The 26,811-nt window shown below is 40.7% G+C and overlaps 1 protein-coding gene across 2 annotated transcripts in view; it reads right to left on the minus strand.

Annotated features, from left to right (window-relative positions):
• Positions 1 to 859: 859 nt before the first annotated feature.
• The window catches only part of LOC127429847 (kin of IRRE-like protein 1), a 62,853-nt gene continuing 36,901 nt past the window's right edge, over positions 860 to 26,811 (minus strand). For both annotated transcript variants that reach the window (XM_051679129.1, XM_051679128.1), the window contains 13 exons: positions 25,657 to 25,806; positions 22,900 to 23,057; positions 20,801 to 20,951; positions 18,505 to 18,610; positions 18,132 to 18,280; positions 16,139 to 16,266; positions 14,679 to 14,805; positions 12,832 to 12,932; positions 10,259 to 10,457; positions 7,391 to 7,498; positions 7,080 to 7,189; positions 6,415 to 6,504; positions 860 to 3,092 (listed from right to left, as the gene is read on the minus strand). In XM_051679129.1, coding sequence (XP_051535089.1) covers positions 2,598 to 3,092; positions 6,415 to 6,504; positions 7,080 to 7,189; positions 7,391 to 7,498; positions 10,259 to 10,457; positions 12,832 to 12,932; positions 14,679 to 14,805; positions 16,139 to 16,266; positions 18,132 to 18,280; positions 18,505 to 18,610; positions 20,801 to 20,951; positions 22,900 to 23,057; positions 25,657 to 25,806 — 2,072 coding nt within the window. In that variant the 3' untranslated portion in view covers positions 860 to 2,597. The remainder of the gene's footprint in view (positions 3,093 to 6,414; positions 6,505 to 7,079; positions 7,190 to 7,390; positions 7,499 to 10,258; positions 10,458 to 12,831; positions 12,933 to 14,678; positions 14,806 to 16,138; positions 16,267 to 18,131; positions 18,281 to 18,504; positions 18,611 to 20,800; positions 20,952 to 22,899; positions 23,058 to 25,656; positions 25,807 to 26,811) is intronic.

The following is a 26,811-nucleotide window of genomic DNA, read 5'->3' on the forward strand; positions in this document are numbered from 1 at the left end:
AGTTCTATATTATTTGAGCTGTAAAGTTTTAGGGTGTACGGTGTTGTGTTGTCATGGCAACAAAGTTGTACAATTTAATATAACTTTACACAAAAAAGGTAAGCAATTTTATCACACTCAGATCTTGTTTACACACATATTCTTTACATGTGGCTATACTGTATAATACATTTGAAACTGAGTATTTTAACGTTTACGTTCCCCATTGACATCTATTGTAAGTGCCTTACCGTTAACCAGATTTTTGCTTCTTCTTTTTTTAAATTTTTTTTTAATTCATTTTTGGGTAATCAGCATTATGCCACAAATGCTGTCGATTAAGCCTAACTTGTATGAACAATATTCCTTTCAAATATCTATACGCACACTTTTGTGCACTTTGATGGGTTAATTGTGGCAATACTACTTCTATAAAAGTGATGATGACAGCTGAAGGAAACTTGACCCTGAATTTACCAGAGTAACCATCAGTTCATTTGTTTATTGCTGAGTATGTGTTTATGTCCTGCACACTCCCTACGGTAAAACTCAGCATGACATGATGAAATCTGAGAGACTGGATGACACGACAAGATAATGTTGTCATACAACACCTGCTCTGTCAGCGCAATATTTCGTTGCGTTGAGAGAGAAGGCCTTTGCCTGCTATGTTTGATACGCAGACAGCGGGAGGCTGTGGAAACTCATCCGTCTTTATTAAAAACCCTGCTGTCGCCACGGGAATAGGAGAATCAACATAGGCATCACTGCAAATTTATGTATTCAACAACTCGGCAGCCCCGGTATTGTTTGTCCTCGTCCTCATGGCATTTGATGAGAACCCGACAATGTGTGCCAAAGTCACTCCAGTCAGAGCAGATATTATTTGAAATGGTTTTATTTAAATATAAATATGTGTACAAAGTTACAAGCAACAATAGCTCATTATTTTTAGCAAATAAAATTATTTGAACATTGTTAGAAAAAGAAACTAGTTGTTGTAACACCACCTTTCACCTCTCCAAAACTGATACTTTAAGTAACATGGGGTACAAACCATCGTGAACCAAATAAAGTCAACTTAAAGGTATAGATATATGCATTTATAATATAAAGGTACTTTACAATAGAGCAGCTTACACGCTGTACATTAAGGCTTATATAAAATATAAAAATAAAGACAAGCAATGTTTTCTTTTACCTATCTTACAGTTCATTTTGATTTTTTTATCTTTCCAAATGGAGCCAAACATTCAGGCTCAAAGGATAATGGCAGTATGGAAACCTGTACTGTATATTCAGGTATCCAAGATCAAATTGAAGTAGGGTGCAGTAAGCGGTTTCTCACACAAAGAACAAACAGATGAGAAGAAATGCTAAATACGATCACATACACACGTCATCTGCATGCAACAGACAGAAGGAGTGAAATTCCCAAAACTTTTTACAGTCATCGGAGTGGCTCTAGGTGGATATGGATAGTACTGCATTTCACTTGCTATTTCTTCTTCTGATTTTTTTCTATGTAAACATGTTGGTGCTACCTGACGGTGTCAGCAATGTCAGTAGGGCATAACAATCACCTTGGCACACTCTGTCTTTAATAACATACTGTGGTCACGTAAGGAACATTACAGGGGTATTACTGCACACCACAAGGCCGTGTGGTAATTTAGGTTTGCCATACATGGCTTGACGCTAAGAAACTGTGGTCCCGAAATGGGCTATCTACTCTGAACTCTGAAACGAATCCTTGCGATTATAGCTTTAAAAGACCATACCTCTAAATTTGTCAGATATCATCTTTGGGGTTTGGCCAATCTTGGCTCCATCAGACAGACAGAAATACAACTTATGGTTTTCATCCATAATTGTTATCAAAGCATTCCAATTCCAGTTTCCTGCACTGGTCCATGAGGCTTTACATAAATACTCTCTAGAGAGCTCAAAAGCAGTGCAGACCGCAGATGGAGCTTCTGGAGAAATATTTTAGGGTGAGTGCATACGCTCGGCTTCCGTTTGCTCTCCTGCTTTGTGGATTAAACTTTGAGCCACTTTTTGTAGGCAAGACCTGTTGTCATCGATACACAAATGTGCTTACAATTCCATCAGCATGCCAACACATGGATTTATAATAATGATGAAAAAATTTCTTGTTTTTTACTTTTTTTTTTTGTTGTTGTTCGTGTCTTTTTTGATTGTGTTTCAGCGTAATGTCATGACCTCGTTCAGGAGAGGTTTTCTTGTCTTCCACAGAACGTTTTTCTCCAGGATCTAGAAGTGTCAGTGCTGGAGCATTTTTTTTTCTGCAAATACAGTGCCACAGGGACTAATTAAAGAACAGTGTTAATTTCTCAAGTTTGGACGAAGTAAATCACTTTAAAGTAGGTGACTCTCAAGCTTGAGTGGCACATTGCAGTTCTTTCGAAAGTTCTTTCCCATCGATCTGACATTCATATCAAGACAGCAATAAAGCAAGGACCGCATTCCTAACCTCACTCTTGAATCTTAATTTAATGTTTGCTTAATCCCTCCTGAAGCCAGTTCAGAAGATTGTCTGTTCCAAGTCCAGTGATGCTGATCACACCAGACCCTCAGCGGGTTTTCAAAGGAGCCAATCACACATGAGTCTGCATGCGTTGCTGTGAGGGCCGTCCGTAGTCGGATTGCTGTGATGACACCTGCGAAGATGCGTATGAGAAGCGGGAGGAGTTGGACACCTTGCTTGCCTGGTCTGAATGCTCATAAGCATCAACCTTCTCGTAGGAGGCTGGTTTGACGTAGCTGGTGAAGGCTCGGCCGTAGGTGGCAGGCAGGTAGGCGGAGCCTGCATAGAGTGGCTCCTGGGGGTAGATGGCGGGAGTTTGCTGTTGTGGCTGTTGTTGCTGCTGTTGTTCATAGGTGGTGGTGCGTGTGGCAGGGGTTGTGGCGTAATGCTGGGAGAAGTCATAAATCCGGGGCTGCGTGGAGTGCTGGCCGTACAGCGGGCTTGGGGAGGGAAGCTGAGAGGGAGTGTAGACTGGACGAGCATTAGGAGCATATTCAGATAACCCGCTTCTGGTGATGTGGCGGTCCTCGTGAGCCCGCACATTGTAGTAGCCATTGGTGGGGTCCTAGGAGGAGTGAAAGAGAACATTGTCAGATGTGGATTTATCTGCAATTCTGAAAAGGTAAGCAAAACATGGATTGTTCTAGTACCGAATGTTGATTGGTCAATATAGCATTCCAGCCATGCTAAAAATATTGTAAACACAATCGTGCCAATAAAGTACTTTGAAAAAAACAAAAAAACTATTATAATATATATATATATATATATATATATATATATATATATATATATATATATATATATATATATATATATATATATATACACCGATCAGCCACAACATTAAAACCACCAGCCTAATATTGTGTAGGTAACACTCGTGTTACCAAAACAGCGCCAACCCACGATATTCTTCTCACCACAATTGTATAGAGCAGTTATCTGAGTTACTGTAGACTTTGTCAGTGACCTCTCTCATCAACAAGGCGTTTCCATCCACAGAACTGCCCCTCACTGGATGTTTTTTGTTTTTGGCACCATTCTGAGTAAATTCTAGAGACTGTTGTGTGTGAAAATCCCAGGAGAAGTTTGAGCAGTTTCAGAAATACTCAAACCAGCCCGTCTGGTACCAACAATCATCCATGTGATTATCTAATCAGCCAATCGTGTGGCAGCAGTACAGTGCATAAAATCAGGCAGATATGGTTCAGGAGCTTCAGTTGATGTTCACTTCAACCATCAGAATGGGGAAAAAATGTGATCTCAGTGATTTGGACCGTGGCATGATTGTTGGTGCCAGACGGGCTGGTTTGAGAAACTTTCTGAAATTCTGAAACTGCTGATCTTCTGGGATTTTCACACACAACAGTCTCTAGAATTTACACAGAATGGTGCCAAAAATAAAAAAAAACATCCAGTGAGTGGCAGTTCTGTGGACAGAAACGCCTTGTTAATGAGAGAGGTCAACAGAGAATGGCCAGACTGGTTCAAACTGACAAAGTCTACAGTAACTCGGTAAGCACGAGGTGGACCTACACAATATTAGGCAGGTGGTTTTAATGTTGTGGCTGATCGGTGTATATAATAATGCCAGCTATAATGCAAAACACCTGTTCACCTTATCTCTACAAAGCATCCATAGGCTAATTGTTTTTTGTTCTTGTTTTGTTTTTAATGTCTCGCATAGCATAGCAACGGTCTGTTCTGTTCAGGAACTGTAAATTCAAGCAGAGGGATGGCTGTAACAGCTAAGGGATGGGCAAGGAGGAGGCGGGAACCAGCTGAACAGTCAATGTTAAGTTTAATGATATAAATGAACTTAAAACAACATAAAACATAAGGACACACAGACACACATGCAGCGCGGCCACGTGCATCTCTTTCTCTCTCTCGAACCAGCATCTCCGGCTGCCCCTTATTTCGCTCTCCCGCTGATCAGCTGATTCAGCGCTGGCCGTGCTCCATCACAGCCCGGCCACACCCTCCCCCTTGTCACAATGGCATTTATTGCATTTATAAGGCTTAAAGCTGCACTACGTAAGATTTCTTTGGTTACAATTAACAAAATGTAATCACTGAGTGAGTACATAAAAAAAAATATGTTCAAAACCTTGTCTTTGTTTTACACTGATTCACTCAATAAGCCTACAATAAAGATTTTTATTTAGAGCTGAGCTTGGATTTGGCGTGAAATCGCAGGCATACATCATTCGTCCTTGTGTGTTTATGTCTGTAAGCTCAGAAAGAAGGTCCGGCTGTGGTGCGACTCGCGTGAGTGTCAGAGAAGTGGGAAGCGAGTGCACCCAAAAATCTACACTTTAACTTTCAGATGTGAAAGTAAAACTAATCAGGCACCACATGCAACTTTCAGATGTATAAGTGAAAGTGGCAATTCAGAGTAAAAAAAGGACTTAAATGTTTCTCACCCACACCTATTATATTGCTTCTGAAGATATGGATTTAAACACTAGAGTCTTACTTCTTTACTTCTTCTTACTTCTATGTTTCCTTTATGTGATTTTTGGAGCTACAAAAGGACTGATCACCATTCACTTGCATTGTATGGACCTACCGAGCTGAGATACTCTTCTAAAAATCTTTGTGTTCTGCTGAAGAAAGAAATTCATACACTTCTTTTTGGGTGAACTATCCCTTTAAACTGCACCATGAAACCCTCTCCTAAGGGATTTTTAACTGTTTTTAATTGTTTGGAAAATTTGTTTACCTGCTATTATACTTGAAAATGTTTTTGGTAGGGTTGTTGAAGCTGATATTGGTTGTCATGCTTTAATGAGTCGAACATTACTCATGTGTTTACAGATCGCGATGCACTCACAAGTTCAATTTTTCAAGTTACTGTAACATGTTGACTAATATTCATGACTTGAGTATTTTAAAACATTGCTGTATTGCTGCTATTATTTTCATGGTCAATAAAGTTTATTTCATCCCCTTCATTATTGAAGCCTTGTTTTGCGTTTTTATATTACAGTCTTTTTTGTTTGAAGCACATAGGCCTACTATTGTAGTACTATAGTTCACTTGCATTGTCTACTGAGGCTGTAGATTGTAATTTAAAAAATAAGTGTCTTCAGTTGAACTCATATGAGCCATTTCTCGAGTTTCACCTTTAAAATTGATATGTACAATACAAACATTAACATTTAGTGGATAAAACACTTGAATAATCATAATAAAGTATGTAATTAAGAGTGTTGTTCATCTTCCTCAAAGTAAGTAATATCTTGGTTCTAAATGTTTAAACGCATAACATAATATAAACATGAAAATAGTACAGAATGACTGCTGCTCAGCTGGTAAATATCTCTGAGCCTCAAAAAATACGATTAATCGGTAAAAGAGCGGTGGCAAATCACAACTGACAAAAAATGCTCCTCCGCAAGTTGCTTGCAACTTTAGGTTTTTAACCACAGATGTCACTAGAAAGCACAAACTTCCATTGTGCAGATTTAATAAATTAATACTTTAATGAAAATCTGTGTCTTTAATATGAAAGTGTCTTAAATAGTTTTATAAAAGCAAAAAGTCAGTCAAGGCCATGTTATGCACTGGGCCTTACAATGGCCTTTGGCCATGACTACTTTTACAATATAGCACAGCCTCTTGTATCTTATCATGTACATTTATTCCATTTACAGCATCTCACACTGATTGGGATACAAACAAACACTTTAGGTAGCTAGCAACTATTGTTAGTTTTCTTGATCATGATCCAAGCTTGTGGTATAATACAAATGGAATCTCAGCAAGCAAGTGTTATTAAGTACTGTGGTTTCCTCACACCTTTGAAAACAACGCACAACCTTTTGCTTTTATCAGATTAACCTCTCACTGAAAGAGTCATGCTTTGTGAAATGTAATACCTTGATGTCTGATCTCTCATCATCCTCCTCCTCCAGTAGGTCACTGTGCTCTGTGCGAGATGTCCCTGGAGACTCACTGCTGTTTGGGGCCTGAGACAGGTGCAGAGATTTTGGTTATAGACTGCTCTATTTTCAATATGCACAGCACAGAAAAGTCATAATACTGGAAATATCAGGGAATTTGACATTTAAAAAAAAAAAAAAGTAATTTAAGTAAATATTCTATATTTTATATAATCTATTCATATAAAATTCTACTGCTCTAAAATGTTTAATCAGCCAAATATTGCTTTTGTGCAGAGCTTACAGTAAAACTTTCAGGCTAGCCATAGCAGTAAAAAAAATTTAAGCAGACTATATTGTTCTTTTGTGTTGCTTCTTTTCAGTGAATTACTTGAACTGGACAAATCAGTCTGAACAATTCATTAGTGAATCGGTCTGAATAAAAATGATTTTTTTAAATCCTTATCCAGCAATCACAAATGACTTGAAGTCATGGACAAGCCATACAAATTCCTTGGTCAAAAAGTGTGGGGAACCCTGTTTTTCTTTCTTTCTTTCTTTTTTTTTTTTAAGTATTTAGAATTGGAAAAAGTAAACTGATAAAAAAGCAATTTTTTTAAAGTCATCCTAAGCATTTTTGCATAGTTTTGAGAGCTGCTCACCATAGGCTCCTTCACATCCTCCTCATCATCATTTCCCCGTGCTGCGTTGTGATCACTGTGGACGATTTGTACGCGGATGTCGCTCTTAGACAGGCGTGTGCCCTTTTTGCCTGGGTGAGGAAATAGCGCAGTGGATAGAGATTAATGAGGTGAACGGTGGCAAGAACTCCAGAGAGGTGAAAAGGTCAACACTGCTCCAGGCAAAGAGGTGGCGCCATAATTTAGTCTAGTTAGCTCGTTTGATTTCTACTGTACCATGTTTTTGGAGAGAGGATAAGATTTCTCAGATGACATCTGACCTTTTACCTCACCTTTGGCAGTGTGGCGGCAGTAGATTGAAACCAGGGTAATGACACAGACGATAAAGACGCAGCCTCCTCCCACCGACACTCCGATGATGATAAGCAAGGGAAGCGCCTCTGTAAGAGAAAGCCGGTATGTGACTGAGCTGAATTGCATCTATTAAGCCATTGCCTCTCCAGTTCTATTATTGCAGTATATGCAGACAATTCATATTCAAATTTATTTCACTTTATTACAAGGTGAATCACAAAAACAAGTGGACTGTCATTGTGTTTTTCCATGTCGTTCTTTACACTGATTATTTTTTTCCTTTTACACTAATAGCAAACACTGCCACAATCATATTTAGAGACGATTTCAATTTGATCACATTATAGCCAGAAACATACTCTACATAAGTTCATGAATGCAAATGATTCCAGCTATGCAAAGCTCAGTATTTTTTTTCCTAATTAAAAAAGTTTTACTCCCAAAGAAATGAAATGTAATGTTGAAACGTATGTATAAAACTCACATTAGATAAAGACTTCAGTCAAATCAATACCCTAATAAAAGCTGTTTTAGGGCATTTTCACACCTGGCTCGTTTGGAGCATTTAAAAAAAAAAAAAATTGGAACCTGGTATGTTTTCTCCCTTAGTTCGGTTCGTTTAGGAATACATGAACATGGCAATCGCACTCGGATCCACACCAAAACAATCGGTCCGAGACCTCCTGAATGAGGTGGACTTGGACCGATTGCAAATGAACCCTGGAGCGGTTCGCTTGTGGTGAGAATGCAATCCGACCCAACGGACCAACGAGCCAAACAATATCCCTATAAAAACCATGAACATACCTGATGGATCTTTGGAGAAGACATCTTTAGGTGAGCTCATCACTCTAATTCATCATCAAAACATGAATAAAGCCTTTTGGCAACTATATTAGACATCATTGCACATTTAATATAGGAGCTGTTTTATAATTCCGGAGGTAATTTTAGCACGATTGCTTCTCTCTTTCAGATAGCGGCAGAGGCAGAATGGCGTCAGCAAATTTTTGACAGATACATTTTTTTTACGTGGTTTCACTCTGCTCTTTGTGTGTGTGTGTGTGCACGCGCATGAGAGAGAGGAAGAGCTCTGTGACTGTGAGAACAGGCACTTTTTTTAAATAAATAAATAATGCAAAAGCTACTAATGACGAAAAATAAATAAATAACCATGACGTAAATTTTACAACTCATAACGTTTATTTGCAGCGCAACCTCTGACTGGAACTTGCATTCTGTTTCATGCGGTGACGTTTTGCATAAGCGTGACATACAGTAAACAATCCTCGAAAATTTGTACCTGTTGACACATTTTTTCAGGTATATCATTTTAACAGGTATATCAATGAATGCGCTAAATCACGGAACAGCGCATTGTGACCAATAAGGGGACAGCTTGCTCACATGTGACTTTTATTGATTCAGTTTTGGTTCATTTTGAAATGCTGCCTTGTGAAAGCGAACCCAACCAAGAAGAAAATGCGACAATGTAACAATTTTAGCCTTTATTTCGGAACAAATCAAACGAGCTACAGGTCTGAAAACACCCTTATTCTACATGGAGGGGGTCCTCTCATGGGGGCTGCCATGTTAGGATCACATGACCAGCTGAATACTACTCACTTAATCTCAGTAACTGCCCTATTATTGACACTTTCACTCATGGATTAAATTAATCATGACTGACTGTAAATAATACATTTCTACAATACAGTTTTCTGTAACTATAAACTATTGTGTTTGAATGATGCTGCATCCATGCCACTAGGTGTCAGTGTTAGTCCAAGACGACATGCATAAAAAAGTGCACCTTTAAGGACTGCATGCTTGCAATGCATTGGCCAACTATTCCCCTCTGCTTTTGCATACATTTGTAATTTGAGTTTCTGGCCTAGGTCTGCACAGTACCCATATTTTTTGGTTCTCCAACTGATTTGAGAAAGCTCTATGCTTGTCAATGCATTCAACAATAGCTTCTTCCCAAGCCCTTTATTACTGCCTCTGAAGTGAAGTGCCACATATAGAAATCCATCTTCACAGTGGCGTCACAGGACCCGGCTATTGTCTCTAATCTCTGCTGGAAGAGGGGTAACCAGGCCTGCCATGAAGCGAGGCAGCCGACAGTAATCTAATTAGAGATTCCAGGAGATAGCACTGTCTGCCTCTCCAGAGACTTGACTCTGCTGCCTTGATGCAAATTGCCGGAGAAGACCTTATTTTTGGTGTCTCCCAGTACAAAGTCTCAAGCCATCTACCACGCTCTTAGTCTTATTTAAGCAAATTTAAATCAGTGCACTTTGCATACGAAATGAAATGGCCAGCGAAGCGTCACATACCCTTGCCATACGGTGGTTCTTGATTTAATTAATTCAGGCTCAAAATCTATATCTTTGTTATGGAACGAATGTATTCATTAAGTGGACCATCTCCTGATTAAATTATATTGATTTGCTGGTGTATAATTAGGATAAGCACAGGGTTGCAGGGTGTTTTGAGATGTGAATCCAGCATAGAGTGGACTCACACTGGATTGCTGCACATCATGACCAATTTGACATAAAAGGCTCTGACTGTGAGGTGGACAAACTTTACATCTTGCAGTCAGTGTTTTGAAACCATCCTTCTGTGATTAAAGTGATGGTGCCAAACAGAGCTTGGCTCATATGCTAATCTAAATCTCCAGCAAGTTTTCACACTACTTTACTGAATAAGTTGCTTTGTTCTCTTCCCTCTAATCCAAATTCCTTAAACCCAACTCCAAAACATACACTCACTGATCTATACTGACATCAAATTAAAGATGAATGCTTGAAGCAAAGGGAGATCTTGTATGAGGACCATACCTTGCTCTTCAAGAGTGACTAGTACAGTTCCTGTACCAAAGCGGTTCCAAGCGGTGCAGTTGTACCGGAGTTGGAAATCTTGCGCCTGAGTCTCTGAGAGGATGAGCGAGGAGAGGACCCCGTGGTCACTGTTTACAGTCTGCACTGAGAAACGACCAGAGGAACCCGATACCAGGGTCATGTCCCCAAATGTCCATACCTGAGGATGAAGAGACAGCAATAAAAGATTGGATGATTTTTTTTTTTTTTTTTTGCCTTTTTACAATATATTCAATGTACAGTACAGTACGTCTTCCTATTTATTAATTTGCTCTGAGTTGTCTTAAAGGGATAGTTCACCCAAAATGAAAATTCTCTCAGCATTTACCCTCATGCCATCCCAGATGTGCATGACTTTCTTTCTTCTGCAGAACACAAGCAAAGATATTTAGAAAAATATTTCAGCTCTGTAGGTCCTCACAATGCAAGTGAATGGTGATCAGAACTCAGAAGGTCCAAAAAGGACATAAAGGCAGCATAAAAGTAATCCATAAGACTCCAGTGTTTTAATCCATATCTTCAGAAGCGATATGACAGGTGTGGGTGAGAAACAGATCAATATTTAAGTCCTTTTTACTATAAATCTCCACCTTTGACCAACCAAAGTGAAAGTCAATTCCACACCAGAATGGTAAAGTGAAAGTGTAGATTTACAGTAAACAAGGACTTGGATTTAACCACTGGAGTCTTATGGATTACTTTTCTGCTGGCTTTACATACTTCTGAGTTCTGTTCACCATTCACTTGCATTATGAGGACCAACAGATTTGAGATATTCTTCAAAAAAATCTTTGTTTATGTTCTGCAGAATAAAGAAAGTCATACACATCAGGATGGCATGAGGGTGAGTAAATGATTAGAGAATTTTTGGGTGAACTATCCCTTTAAATGGGTGATTTGTTTTTCTAATGCAGTGTTTCACAGTTTTTCACTAAATGAACACATGTAATAACACAATAATAGCCTTATTCTCACTTTCTACCTTTCTAATAAACCTCAGTATATATTAAACATAAGAACACCAACACAGCAGAACATCTAATATAGCTTTTTTGAGCTTAACAGAATTCAGGGCATAAATGTAAATAAAAGATTCATCACGTTTATAGTAGATGTTTAGTGTCTTAAGCTCAGTGTCAGGGATTAGAATTTCTCTTTTGCTCCTTTACGCTGTCATGGCAAGTTTGGTTTACCACCAGTGTTGTGCCTCGGTGTGTGAAACAGCTTTATGAGAAAACATGCGGAGAAAACAAGCTGCCCTTGTCTAGCAGCAGGTCAGTCTGAGCTCTCACAGCTACTCGGAGAGAAAACAAGCTATTGTTTCTTTTCCTCACCTACTCTGGCAAAGAGGTGAAATAGCGTGCCTGAAAAGACCTCCTACGACTGGCCTGAGGTGAAAGTATAACAGCCAATGACATCCTGAATCCCCACCTGTCACTGAGGATCAGGAGGGCTTTTTCTTTCTTTCTTTCTTTCTTTTTTTTTTTTTTTAATTTTTTTGCCTTGTTTTCTTTATTTCTTTCTCTCATGATCCATTGCTCTGTTTTACAACATAGTGAGCTACCTCTATAAGCAGCATTTAATGCATCATGGGTGTGCTTCCGAAGACTGTTCCAAAAGGTATGCAACTTAATTATGCTGCCTCCAAAGACTGCAACGCAGTCCGTGATGGCGTATGAAGCAAGAGAAAGGTTGATTATAAATATACTTATGATTCATTTAATACTTAAAAGTTTCAATTAATAATTTAAATTGAAGACAGACTATTTTACCCAAGATTTGTGTGATCTATATATTTATGCATATTAGATTGTCTCGTTCCTCTCGCAGCTCTGTATTGATTTCAATGTGCGATTCCTCTGTGCTTTCAAATCAGTCACTTTTGAGGTTCCGTGCCAGTTAGGATGCTGCCTATGTAGGCAGTGAGGCAGCTCAAGAGCTATTCTCTGCATCATTGCTTCTCTTTGCTCTTGGATTCTTACTTTCTCCTTTGCTTCCATCTGTCTCTATGCATTCCTTCTCGTTTTCTCGCTGTCTCTCCAACTTATACCCTAATTATCCACTGAAAGGCCTTCCCACATACAAGGGTTCATGGGAGGTTAGTGGTGCTATGCGCTAATTGCTCGGCGTTGGGAAGGAGCCTAGGGGGCTGAAGGTCCTCTCTACAGACCCTGGCATTAGTGCAGTTCGCCTCTGCATGCTTGAGGGTGGAAGAGATGAGATACAGGATCAGCCCTCTCATAGAGCACTCTCTAATAGGGGAACGGGGCTGTGTAACTGCATGTGTGTGTTTACGTGGGTGTCAGATAGGAACACGCATGGACAGATTGGGAGAGAGAGAGAGACAGGCTCAAGAAGAGATGAGAATCGCGCAAGATCTTAATGGAGGGAGATACACAGCAACACACACACAAAGCATCTCCTCGAGGGAAAAGTTCACAAACAAGCTTGTCAGGAATAAGGCTGAACTAAGCGTCAAATACCTAGCAAACACATACTCACACATACACAGAAACATCGGAAGGTATACTTACAATCTTGTCAGGAGGAGGGCTGCTGCCCACCAGACACTCCAGCTTGCCCTTGGAATGCTTGACAGCCTGCTGTGTAGCATCAGCCGTTATGATGGGAGGGCCTGAAGTGTTTGTGTGTGAGAGAGAAACCAATAAGAATCATACTGACTATGGGATGTAACGAAAGCAAAGAAGACACAAGTTTAAAGCTGAGATCCCCTGTGCACTGAAGACCAGCTCTATGAGTAATGCTTGAGAATATGAAGTTTGTCCATTTAAGTCATCATGAAATGGCATTCGCAACCAATTTTACTTCAGTAATGTGAAATAGGATATTGAACGAGAAAAATAATTAATAAAAAAAAAGACAGGAGTTGATTTTAGCCATTGGGAATTGAAAAGTGGTCTCTACATGATCAGAGGTTGGAGAGGAAGGATTGGGAACTATCAATCTCTATTTGGCAATCAGCCAAAAAAGAGAATTATTTTTGAAGTGGAGCACTTTTAAAAAAAATTTTTTTTAATAAGACCAGAAATGTGCATAAATAAAGTAAATAGGGTAAATTTTTAATTCATGTTGATTTTAAAGGAATGTTCCGGGTTCAATACAAGTTAAGCTTAATCGACAGCATTGTGGCATAATGTCGATCACAAAATTAATTTTGACTTGTCCCTCCTTTTCTTTAAAGAGCACCTATTATGGTTTTTCAAATATTACCTTTCATGTAGTGTGTTATATAGCTGTTTGTGAATGTGAAAACATCTGCAAAGTTTCAAAAATCAAAATGCTCGACAAATGGAGTTATTGACTCCCAAAAGAAAGAACCGATTCTGAACACCTGAAACGAGTAGTTAGTAATTCCAGACTTACTTCCTGTACTAACCTACGTAATTTGGTAACAACAAACCCGCCTCTGGTCTTCATTGGCTGCTCGCGAACAGCTTTGACCCGCCCTCAAACACTACACTAAGCGGTAGACCAATCACAAAAGACTGGGACATCTGACCAATCAGAGCAGAGTAGGCTCTCTGAAAGGAGGAGTTTAGAATGAATCCTTTAGAACGGATTATTGAACGAGTCGTTTTTGACACTGGGAAAAAAAGGTAATGCTGCAATTTAAATTATGAGCAAATTAAAGTGTTTTTTGACCTTGGATGCATGTAAATCTATTGTATGAGACCTTTTAAACAAAATTAGGCATGTTTAAAAACCATAATAGGTGCTCTTTAAGAAAGCAAAAATCGAGGTTATAGTGAGGCACTTACAATGAAAGTGAATGTGGCCAATTTTTGGAAGGTTTAAACAGAAAATGTGAAGCTTATAATTTTATAAAAGCACTTTAATTAATTCTTCTGTCAAAACTTGTGTATTATTTGAGCTGTAAAGTTGTTTTTTACAGCCATTTTTACAGTCGTTTTAGGCTTTAAGGGCTTGTTGATATTACATCGTCATGGTAACGAAGTTGTAAAATTGGCTATAACTTTATACAGAAAATGTTAGTAAGCAATTTTATCACACTAAAATGCATATTGATTATGTCTTGGGGCTATACTTTTGAAAAAGTTTTTAATGTTCAAAAATTGGCACCCATTCACTTCCATTGTAAGTGCCTCACTGGAACCAAGATTTTTGCTTTTTTTAAAGAAAAGGAGGGACGAGTCAAAATAAATTTTTGTGATACTCAGCATTATGCCACAAATGCTGTCGAATGAGCTTATCTTGTATTGAACCCGGAACATTCCTTTAAGCAAGTGATTCACTATATATTGTAATATAACATGTTATCATGGATAAAATTGGAAGATGGAGTGAAAGCAGAGAGAGAGAGAGAGAAAGCTAATTAAGGAAATAGAGAGCATTTAGTTACCGTTGACAGTTAGAGTTACATCTCTCTCAGCCACACCAATCCGAGGCACGATGGCTTTGCAGGTGTATGTCCCAGAATCCTCCTGTGTAACTGCCTTCAGCTGCAAGGTGTTGCTATTGCTGAGCACCTGTTACATAAAATGGACAAGAATAGCCTGATCAGATCTGTTGCTATACCAAGACACTTGTCATCAAGTTACCACAGATAAGCATCAGGTGAGATCTTGCCACTAACCACATGTCAATAATGTATACATACAGATTACCACAAACCAAATATGACAGTAATCTGTGTGATATTGATGGTTTTCACAATCTGTTAAACTCTTAATCTTTCTTGCAGGTTATGGAATGAAAATCATTAATGCACACCAATATTTCTACAAGATGAAGATTGGAAGATTGTGCAGTCACACAGCTCATTATTTGTTCCAGACGAATCGAGCTGTGGCCCTCAGAGATGGCCATTATCATTAGCACCAGTCATCCATTTTGTTGCTTGTGGCTCACACAGGAGAAAGACCAGTGCCACCAATACCAAGGGGAAAGCACTGACTCCGCCTGTAATTTTGTCTACAGCAATCTTAATTACTGTCTAAAGCGCTCCAGCCTGGGTCCTCTGAGTCAATGCACTGCTCTAATTAAACCTATGACGATGGCTGTGCAGAATTTTCCGGAGCGTGAGCAGATACTTGTGCTTTTTGCCTCTGGTGCACTGGTGCACACGCTGCGGTCACTTGTTAGAAGCCATTGATCATTAGAGTACCCTCTCTCTCCCCTCACTCCCATCTCAATGCCAGCAAACTGTGATTAATCCGTTTAGTACTCCCCTCAATTTTTCATTTGCCGGCACTCATCGAATTAGCAAATTAATCTGTATCTTGTGGCGGTGAAGTAAACGTGCTACTTGTGGATTAGATCGCCCCATTTTCAGGATTGGCAGGGTGAAGGGGTGTAGTCATAGCAAACAGATTGCCTCATCACAACCTTCTGGCTTTTCAGCCTTTGCCTCCCACTCTCTCTCTCTCTCTCTCTCTCTCTCTCTCTCTCTGTTTTTCATTTCTCTCTCACTCTTTGTTTGCTTTCTCAAGCTCTTTCTGAAATCCGATTAAGCAGCAGGAGAGAAACACTTACAGCAGAATAGGCTAAAGCATTTCACGGATCTACTTAAGCTAAACTTTCATTTTAGGCCGCCGATCGGTTTATCGAATCGCCACACTCCTGTAAATGCACCACAAATAGGCACAGGATAGCTGTGGTCTCACCAACACTCTCAGAAATAGCACCCATTCAACAGCCAACTCTGAGCAGAAAATCATTTTATCTGTCATATATAGGTCTCCTTTCATACCCTAGTATTAGAAATCAATATATGTCATTAAAACTCAGTATGATTCAAAAGGGAATGCTGTTGCAGAAGTTGAACAGATGGTGGCCATATTTAGAAAAGAGTCATCATACCACAATGGAGCCTTGTTTGGTCCAGGCCAGAGTTAGGGGAGGGTTTCCAGTCCATGAGCAAGTGAAAGAAGCATCCATCCCAATGTCCACCGTCTGGGGTTTGGGTTCTGTCAGCAACCTGGGACCAACTGCAAATGAGAGAGTTGGAAGAATTCACATTGTGTTCTAGCACATTTCATTAGAGCCTGTTTAGATGTGCACAAAACAAACATGAAGCCCATTACAATGTTCTCATCAGCAAGATGAAGAGCATTCAAAGGAGTAATTGTGGGAGGGACATATAGTTATATTTTTCAACAGGAAAATGTTTGACTGTTATTGTTTACCACTTTTTAAATGAGAATTTATTATGCAGTGCTATGCAAAATGTTGGATTCTGATTATACCTAAAGACGGCTGTTAAACTGTAACTGAATTGAAATGTATCTCATTTGAAAAACACATTTGAATGGAGACCAAAATGCATAACAACAAAAAAACATAAGTTACACACATCATATATTTATTTACACTTTTCATCCATTTCATCCAATGCAACTTAAAGTACATCAATAAACCACCAGCTTCTCACATTGTATAAAGACAGCGTTATTTTCCCAAAAACAAAATGTTAATCCTATTATTTTAAAGGCACTGTGTGCTCTCTTTCAACATATTAATGCCTTCTCTAATCATTTATTTCCTTAATTAAAGAGGGGAAACAATCTAGATTAGACAACTCCAGTTTTGCATTTTCCCATTGTACAGTGCATCCGGAAAGTATTCACAGCGCTTCACTTTTTCCACATTTTGTTATGTTATAGCCTTATTCCAAAATGGATTAAATTCATTATTTTCCTCAAAATTCTACAAACAATACCCCATAATGACAACGTGAAAGAAGTTTGTTTGAAATCTTTGCAAATTTATATATATAAAAAAAAAAAAAATCATCTTTCCCTCGATCCTGACTAGTCTCCCAGTTCCTGCCACTGAAAAACATCCCACAGCATGATGCTGCCACCACCATGCTTCACTGTAGGGATGGGATTGGCCAGGTGATGAGCGGGCCTGGTTTCCTTCAGACATGACGCTTGCCATTATGGCCAAAGAGTTCAATCTTTGTTTCTCATGGTCTGAGAGTCCTTCAGGTGCCTTTTGGCAAACTCCAGGCAGGCTGTCATGTGCCTTTTACTGAAGAGTGGCTTCTGTCTGGCCACTCTACCATACAGGCCTGATTGGTGGAGTGCTGCAGAGATAGTTGTTCTTCTGGAAGGTTCTCCTCTCTCCACAGAGAAATGCTGGAGCTCTGTCAGAGTGACCATTGGGTTCTAGGTCACCTCTCTGACTAAGGCCCTTCTCCCCCGATTGCTCAGTTTGGCCAGGCGGCCAGCTCTAGGAAGAGTCCTGGTGGTTCCAAACCTCTTCCATTTACGGATGATGGAGGCCACTGTGCTCATTGGGACCTTCAATGCTGCAGAAGTTTTTCTGTGCCTCGATACAATCCTGTCTCGGAGGTCTACAGACAATTCCTTGGACTTCATGGCTTGGTTTGTGCTCTGACATGCACTGTTAACTGTGGGACCTTATATAGACAGGTGTGTGCCTTTCCAAGTCATGTCCAATCAACTGAATTTACCACAGGTGGACTCCAATCAAGTTGTAGAAACATCTCAAGGACGATCAGTGGAAACAGGATGCACCTGAGCTCAATTTTGAGTGTCATGGCAAAGGCTGTGGATACTTATGTACATCTGATTTTTTTTTTTTTTTTTTTTATAAATTTGCAAAGATTTCAAACAAACTTCTTTCACATTGTCATTATGGGGTATTGTTTGTAGAATTTTGAGAAAAATAATGAATTTAATCCATTTTGGAATAAGGCTGTAACATAACAAAATGTGGAAAAAGTGAAGCGCTGTGAATACTTTCCGGATGCACTGTAGTTGTCAATATTGATGAGGCAAGATAACCAATGGAATTTCAGTAAGGCTAACATGAAAGAAGTACTTACACTGTACGTCCACCAAGGTGCTGACGTTAGTACTTCCTACTGAGTTGGACACCTCGCAGGACACTGGGTCTGTGAAGTAGGAGTGGTCTACCGTCACCTCCAGGCTGTCACCATTAGCCTCTGATATAGGAATCCCACCTTTGGACCATCTGCTTGGAACACAGTTTACTTTGCATTACTTTTTTATTGTCTATTTACAATGATGTTGCTATCATAACAATTATTATTAGCATCCACTGAAGCAACTGCGCACAAAGCATTTTATCTATAATTCAAATCCAATTTGGCATTTGGCCTCCACTCCAACCTTATCTGATGGAGTGGTTTAAATGGGATTATGCATTGAGTCCATTGTGACACTAAACGTGTTTACCTGTAACCTGTGATCTCAGGGTTGGCAGAGGCAGAGCAGATGAACAACACTTTTGCTCCTTCCATTACCGTCTGCGGCTGAACAGACAGAGTCACAGACGGAGGATCTGGAAGGAAACATGCAGGATTAGATTCACGGCAGCAATAAAGGCTTTTCAAATCCTTTCCAATGACTTGACTGTCAAGCTCCAGGTGTGTAAATCTTGTTCACAATGATTTTTGAAATCCATTCCCCTGTCCAATTACATTTTCTTTTAGCATAAAAATCCCTGCATATATACAGATTCACGCATTTTCATGTCTTTTATTTTGAAATTCTAGTTCCTGTTTCATGTCATGTGGTTCCCTTGTCATGTGATTTCATGTTTCCCTCCATGTTCATGTGTCTTGTTTTCATTGGTTTATTGTCTCATTATCTTGTTTAGAGTTCTCAGTGTTTATTGGTTATCTTTGTCATGTGTTCTCCCATGTTCATGTATTTAAGCATCATGTTTTCCTTTGTCCATTGTCAGGTATTGATGTTTGTTGAATGTAAATTTGGATCAGATTTACATGAAGCAGATCCTCAGCCTGCTTCATGCCATGTCACAGCAACGCCTCAGCCTGCTCCATGCCATGTCACAGCAACGCCTCAGCCTGCTCCATGCCATGTCACAGCAACGCCTCAGCCTCGTCCATGCCATGTCACAGCAACGCCTCAGCCTGGTCCATGCCATGTCACAGCCATGCCTGAGCCTGCTCCATGCCATGTCACAGCCATGCCTGAGCCTGCTCCATGCCAAGTCACAGCTACGCCTGAGCCTGCTCCATGCCAAGTCACAGCCACGCCTGAGCCTGCTCCATGCCAAGTCACAGCCACGCCTGAGCCTGCTCCATGCCATGTCACAGCCACGCCTGAGCCTGCTCCATGCCATGTCACAGCCACGCCTGAGCCTGCTCCATGCCATGTCACAGCCACGCCTGAGCCTGCTCCATGCCATGTCACAGCCACGCCTGAGCCTGCTCCATGCCAAGTCACAGCCACGCCTGAGCCTGCTCCATGCCATGTCACAGCCACGCCTGAGTCTGTTCCATGCCATGTCATAGCCACATCTGAGCTATTGGACCTGGAGGTGGTTCCAGCCCTTGTACCCCCCCTATGGACGCTTCCTCATGATCAGACAAGGGGAACTTCCGATCCTCTGAATTCGCCTAGTCTACCCGAGCCCTGGACTCCGCCTTGGTTCTCCGAGCCCTCAGTTACACCTTGGCTCTATGTCCCTTCGGCTCCACTGTAGTCTTTCGGCCAATTGACTTCTCCGGGGTCCCGCGTCCCTCCAGCTCTGCCTTGGTCAGTCAGTCACCTGCCTCCACCTGAGCTCTCTAATCCCACAGCTACACTTCGTCAATCCGAGCCTGTGGCTTCACCGGGGACCTCCTTCCCTATGGCTCCGCCTTGGTTCTCAGTCCCACCGGCTCCGCCTCTGTCCTCCAATCCCCCAGCTCCACCTTGGTCCTCTGAGCCTTGGGCGCTACCTCGGTTCTCCGAACCTCCGGCACCACCATGGTCCTTCGAGCCGTCGGCTACTCTCTGGGCACCAAGTTCCCTGGTGTTGCCCCTCAAGTCTCTCACGGCCCCGCCTTCAATGGCTCTGCCCCTCGAGCCTCTCAGGGCCCCACTTTCCATTGACTCTGCCAGCCCCCCCCCCCCCCCCCGATAAAACATATTTTACATGTTTTGTTCATGTGTTGGTGCGTCAGGAGCCATGTCATGTGTATTTTATTTGTTCATGTTTTTCACGTCTTTTATTTTGAAATTCTAGTTCCTGTGTCATGTTATGTGGTTCTCTTATCATGTGATTTCATATTACCCTCCATGTTCACCTGTCTTGTTTTCATTGGTTGAGTGTCTCGTTATCTTGTTTAGAGTTCTCAGTTTTTATTGGTTATCTTTGTCATGTGTTCTCCCATGTTCATGTATTTAAGCCTCATGTTTTCCTTTGTCCATTGTCAGGTATTGATGTTTGTTGAATGTAACTTTGGTTGTGAAGTCAAGCTTATGTCAAGTCAAATTTATGTTTGTTTCATTCATGTTCGTAGTTAGGGTTTTGAATATCATGAATTGGAATAAATTTGCACTTGGGTTCTTTACTTCATTGTCTTTGTCATTGCTAGTGCCAGCAACATCTTTACAGAACGTTACAGGTAAGTGTTGAAATAATTTTCTGTGGTAATTAACCACAAATATTCTATTACAATAACTACAAAAAAGAACACGAATATACATGTGTAAAAAACAAAAACAAATGTGTACATACGTTGAACATTGATGGTAACAGAAGTCTGGCGACCCGCAGGGGCGGCAGGGTTTAGGACCCTGCAGGTGTATGTACGTCCAGAATCGCTATCCTCAGGCACCATAGGTAGCATGCTAACTGCTGTCTCTCTTTTTCCATCCTCCATCAGACTCTGAAAAGACACATTGATATGGCGTAAAACCAGTTAAAAAAACTGAGACAGTATCACTGCTGGTGGAACAAATTGATGTAGAGCCCTGAAAATGGCATGCCTCAATGTAATGTTCTGAATATAGTATCAATATCTAACAAAGGCAGCTCTTAAGAAAACCATCCATAACCACAATTTCTGTTATGTGCAAAGCACTTTGAATTCAAATAAAAAAGGCATGGTTGTATGGCTAGAAACGTGAATGTTGCTCTCAGTTAAATTTTATTTCGCTGTGATGGTTTAGTGTACTTCTGATAAAAACACAGCTGTTTCTCTCATCTTGTTATCACTGTTAAAATCACACAGACATGATAATCCTAATCTAATTGTCCTATATTTTCTGATGCAAGTCCTAATTTAATAAGGAATTCCCATGATGCCCGTAATCCCATTTGAGCTCAAGCCTGTGCCAGCGCTGTAGGCAAAGCATTGAAGATAATTAAAGCCGCCATCAGTTTAGTGAGGCAGGTGAGCCTCTGTGTTTTATGATGCTGTCGGGACCGTTCTGCCGTTGGTACATTTCCCAAAGATCCGTCTATCATCTCTTCCTGCTGCACATCATCTTTGGAATCTATTTATTGTGTGCGAGAAATCAATACGCCTAAGTGGGGAGAGGTGTACAGTCTACATGGATTGCTGCCGGTTGCATCTAGGAGAGAGCCTTAATGGAGGATGAGGCACAGTTTTTGGTTGGGGCTTTAAAAGTGGATCAGAAGGGGAAAAGACACACAGCACTGTGCTGGTGCAGGGGCATTATGGGAAGACAGTTCCCTGGAGAGCCTGGGGGGTAAATCGATGGCAGGTCACACGCTTAACCTCTGACGCGCTGAAAGCATTTTTACGCTAGATCGAGTCACGTCACCCCCTGTCATCAGCTTTCCACTCTCTGCCTTAGTCTTATTTCTTCTCTGCTCTCTCCCTCCAGCGTACCCCCTCTCACCCCATGTCTACCTTTTTCACATTCCTTCACTTTTATCTCTGTGTCTTCATCTGGCTTTCCATCTTACTTTTCTGTCTCCAGCTCAAAATGGACTTTAGTGAAGGTAGACGCGAAATTGAAATTTTCACGTTTGAAAATGAGGCTATAGAGGGAGGTTCAGTCTGTTTTGTACAATTTAATACCTTGGTGTTGAACGTTCAGCTTCTGAAATGAAAAGTATGTCATGTCAAAAAATGATAGTGAGCAAAAAACTCATTTCAATCACGAAAAAGTTAAATGGCATGTACCCTGACTAGTCTTTGGCTTTTCATCTCTGTCTCTTAAAAAAAGCTTCTCCTTTGTTTTTTTCCCTCATCTATTTTCCAAGTTTCATCTGTCTTTTTTCTCTAATCTCTTGCGATTTGCTTCTCTTCCCTCGATTCACAGCCGGCTCTTGCCCCCTTAAACGTGTCGTTTAGTGTCGTTTAGCGTGGTCAGAGGGCATGACAAATGTGACACTTTCGCAGTTGCAGCCGGTTCACGCTCCACTGCACTTCCCATTGTTATTCGGCATTGTTGTGGCTGATTTCTCCCTCTCCTCTTTCTCTCTCTTTACCTCTCACAATCTCTCTCCCTCCTTTGCTCTTTCTCTCTCAGCGGAAACTGTATCAAACGCTTATGCCTGTCTGAGCTTTGACATGCTCCAGTTATGCTCGAGTATTAGAGCAACGGAGAGAGTAAGAGAGAATAAAAGCACAAAGGAAGGCGGCTTGTGGTGGGGTGATGAGGATATGACGTACAGAGATTGAATTCGAGAAAGAAAGAGAGTTTTTGCAAATTAGGGTGTGCACTGTAAGACCTAATGTAAAGGACAGGTAAGGGCAAAAGAGACAAAGACTGTCTCTAAGTTATTATCAGCCATAGTGGCTTCAAACTCTCATGGCTGTCGGTAAAGCTATCATCAGCTGGCTGATGTGCCCACATTCTTACCTTTGAGTAGACGGCATCATGCATTATATCTCCATCACGGTACCAGGTAATCTCCGCGGCAGGTTTGGCCCCAGACGCCCGGCATGTCAGGTTGTGAGGGGTGTGGGCTTTCAGTCTGACCACTGGCCCCCCCTCCACTATGGGATCTGAAGGTGGCACTGTGAAAAGAATAAAATGTGTGGCAATGACAGTGAATGGTTTCTGAAACTAACATTCTGCCTAACATCTTCTTTTGTGTTCTACAGATCTAAATATGGGTTTAGAAGAACATGAAGGTTAAATGATTGAATTTTAATTTTTGTTTTAATTACCCCTTAAATTCAGATGTGAGCATTTGCTGAAAACAGCAGTTGCAGTAAGCTATCTTTGGTTATTTTATCACAAACAGTGCAACCACATAAGAGGCTGTTTCTGATAAATGTACTGACAAACTGGGTTTGTTTTATTTAAAAATGATTAGTGGAGAAAGACTTGAACTCACAACCTCTTTGAGACACAACATCTCGCATTCATTTATGAGGCTGAGCCCCCCTAAGGCTGAAATCCTTGAATCGCTCCTGAAATCATCTATATAGCCATGGCCAATATGTGCCTTGCATGTCTAGCTTAAATCTGAGGGCGCCAGCAATGGAACGCACTTTGTTACACTACATAGCCTTTATTAAATAGAGGCATACACTGTTTCAGTATACACTGTGTGTGGGTTTCCACTGTCTTTTAATACATACATATATTCTAACCCCTTCTTGACTGCATTCCTGAAGCATTCATTTTAACTGGTTGATATTTGGCCTATACAGAACAGGCTGGTAAATGGACTGAGAGATTGAGAGAGAACAGGTCTATCTGAAAAGAGGTTAAGACACTATTCGTGCCCTTTTAACACCGGTGAGATTTGTCATTATGAGTCTATTTACAGGCACTGTGCCGCAGGCCTATTTCATCTGAATTACTGATTTGTTAATTGTGCACAAGCCTTGGGCAAATAGTGTCTGCCACCTTTTATGAAGACGTTCATCTTTCAGAACACACAGACAAAAAAAAAAAAAATACAAAAAAAAATCTTTCTCGGACATACAAATAGACACTCTCTTCCGTCTGCCCTGTTTCTTTTCTCCCAGCCAATTTCTGTTTTTGTATCAGAATTGTCAGAGGCTTTAATGGAATCCGTGAGCGAGGTGATTCTAATTTCCATGCGGATTCTCTCGTCTGCAATCCTGCCATTGACTTCTTTGACTCCGCTGAATTGGTTTGGTCTCATCCGGCTGCATTGATTTCCCCACATGCCCCTACATGCACATACACACATGCATGTGCATGCACACACACGCATCTCTTTCCTTGCAAGCAGGAGATGCCGTATTTGCTAGGCTCTAGTTTGGGAATTCATTGAACGGTACAACAAACAGCGGCAGTCAATGGCATGTGTCAAGGCTCTGATGCTGGCATACAGAACAGTCACTGGGTCTGCTCCAGCATACCTAAAATCATTTATGCAGAGCTACACGCCCACTAGAAGCCTGCGGTCGGCTAAGGAACGTCGCCTAGTTGTACCAACACAAAGAGGCACCAAAAAACTTTCCCGGACTTTCAGCTTCATCGTACCACGTTGGTGGAACGACCTTCCCAACTACATCCGTGAAGCTGACTCACTCTCTGTCTTCAAAAAATGACTAAAAACACATCTTTTCCATGAGCACTTAACCAGTCATTAAAAAAATAATAATAATAAAATAAAAATAAAAATAAAATTCCTGTTGCACTTTATTCTGTTTTGAATACTATTATGATGCTGGTGAAACTTTGTAATACAGCACTTTGCATACCACTGTTTCCTTAAGATGATTAGCTTGTGTTCCTCTTTTGTAAGTCGCTTTGGATTAAAGCGTCTGCCAATTGAATAAATGTAATATAAAATGTAAATGTATGTGCACAAAGGCTATTGTACTCTACTTTCTTATGTGTGTCTGTGTGGGTGTTCCAGCTTTGCTTTTCCAATTAGAGGCAGACTTCTTGTTACTGTTCAGCTTGCAACAATCAATCTTTCTCATTCTCATAGAAACTGACTCTTTAAAAAAAAGTCATGTTTTAGCGCTTCTCTGCTATTGATAATCTTCTTTAGTATGAGGAGAAATCCCTGTTTTTCAAAAAATATCCCATACATCCTTAGGTGTGTCCTATCTGGGCCACCAGGTGTCAGCAACGCAGCACTGAGCTGAAACCCCCAGTGATCACCCCCCCTCCCCCAAATGCCAAAGAATATGTTGATCAATCACATTGCATTAATGTAAAAGCAGCACTGCAGTTGATGAATTCTTTGAGTCACTGTAGAATGTGCTAACTGTGCAGACTTTGACTTTTAACCATTCACGCAAGTCATTTGTGACTGCTGCAATCACATTTCCTTGGCCCTTCACCACGTTAAGTGTCAGTAGGCTACCGAGAAAGAGAGTGAGGGAGGGATAGAGTGAGGTGGGGGTGGTAGTGCTTCTGTCATTTCAGTTTGGCTTGGTTTGAGAAAAAAAAAGACTGTCCTGTTGTGGTGTGATTTAAAATTGAGAATAAATAATGAAGGCATGACTTATGATTGCATTGGAGTAGGATCTACAGAGTGTTTTATGCAGAGAAGAGAATTTTGCAGTGTTACACATTTCTGGCAGTAATTTAAATGCTGCTAATGAAATTGGGAACTATGAGGAATGCTTAAACCCCCCCCCCCAGTCATACCCACTCACTCACATCACACACAGTTCTTACCCAGCACCGTCAGTTTGGCTCTGTGTGATCGTAGCCCAGCCTGTGTAGCTTGACACTCGTAGACCGCATCATCGCCTAGCTCAGCTGAATCGATCACCAAGCTGTGCTCACCTGATTGTGGGTCTCCCATCAAAGAATATCGTACCCAACCTGGTCCACACAAAAACAAACACTGTTAGAGAAATACACTCCACAGAAATAGAAAAGAGTGCAAGAATGGCAGTTAGCATGAGACAGGGGGTCTGCTGCAGCAGCCTAAATGATTTTTATGATTGGTCAGGTACAATCACACTTATTTTCCTAAGCGTGACAAGACGATGAGTATGAGTCAAATAAATAGTAAAGAACATATTATATTATCTTGCAGTTATTATATAATTACCTATGCTATGTATTGTTAATGTATTGTTGCTCTTTTAATCCCCATTAAAAGTTTTCAGTGCAAGCCATTTTCATCCAGACCACAGCTGTAAACCACCCCCCCCAATATTTATACCATGATCAATGGAAACATGGGTAAATGTCACGTCGCAACTTTCATAGCGTCTTTTAAGGCAGGTATGCACCCCTTAAAGAAGAGCCCTTTGTTTTTCATTGCTGTTCAATGTTGTACACACACATACAGTACATACTGCCATCACAGCTAGTTTTTAAGACTTTATTCTGTGTGTTGCATGCCACCCTTGGTCAAGATCTATGTGTGAGCAAACAGTGACAGCCAGCCAATCATTTCAACAGAGACTGTCTAGGCTGCTACCTTCAAAGCTGCTGGGGAAATTATTTTAAATGTCAACGCATGACATGAGCGGTGATTGATTCTCCACCTCAGCCCGACCAGACGGCTGAGATGATTAGACAAAATTAAATGCTAGTTTGCATTAGCCGCAGTGTTTGTATGCCTTCCCGTTTCTTCACTCAATAGACCTGCCTAAGAAGTGTGGCAGTGACATTACTCAAACACACATCCACTGCAGAAGAAAGATGCTGCCCTTTATCGGCCAATCTATGATTGGTTTTATCTTCCAGTTGTTAATTGGAAAGAAATATATTAGAAGACTTAAAAAAGATAAGAGAAGTCTTAGCCTCGGTAAATGGACTTCAATAAGCATTGTGTATCTCCTGTGGGAACGGCATCGTATTAGTCTTGCTACTTGA

This window comes from Myxocyprinus asiaticus, chromosome 39, assembly GCF_019703515.2.
Source record: "Myxocyprinus asiaticus isolate MX2 ecotype Aquarium Trade chromosome 39, UBuf_Myxa_2, whole genome shotgun sequence".
In the NCBI taxonomy this organism is placed as follows: Eukaryota; Metazoa; Chordata; class Actinopteri; order Cypriniformes; family Catostomidae; genus Myxocyprinus; species Myxocyprinus asiaticus.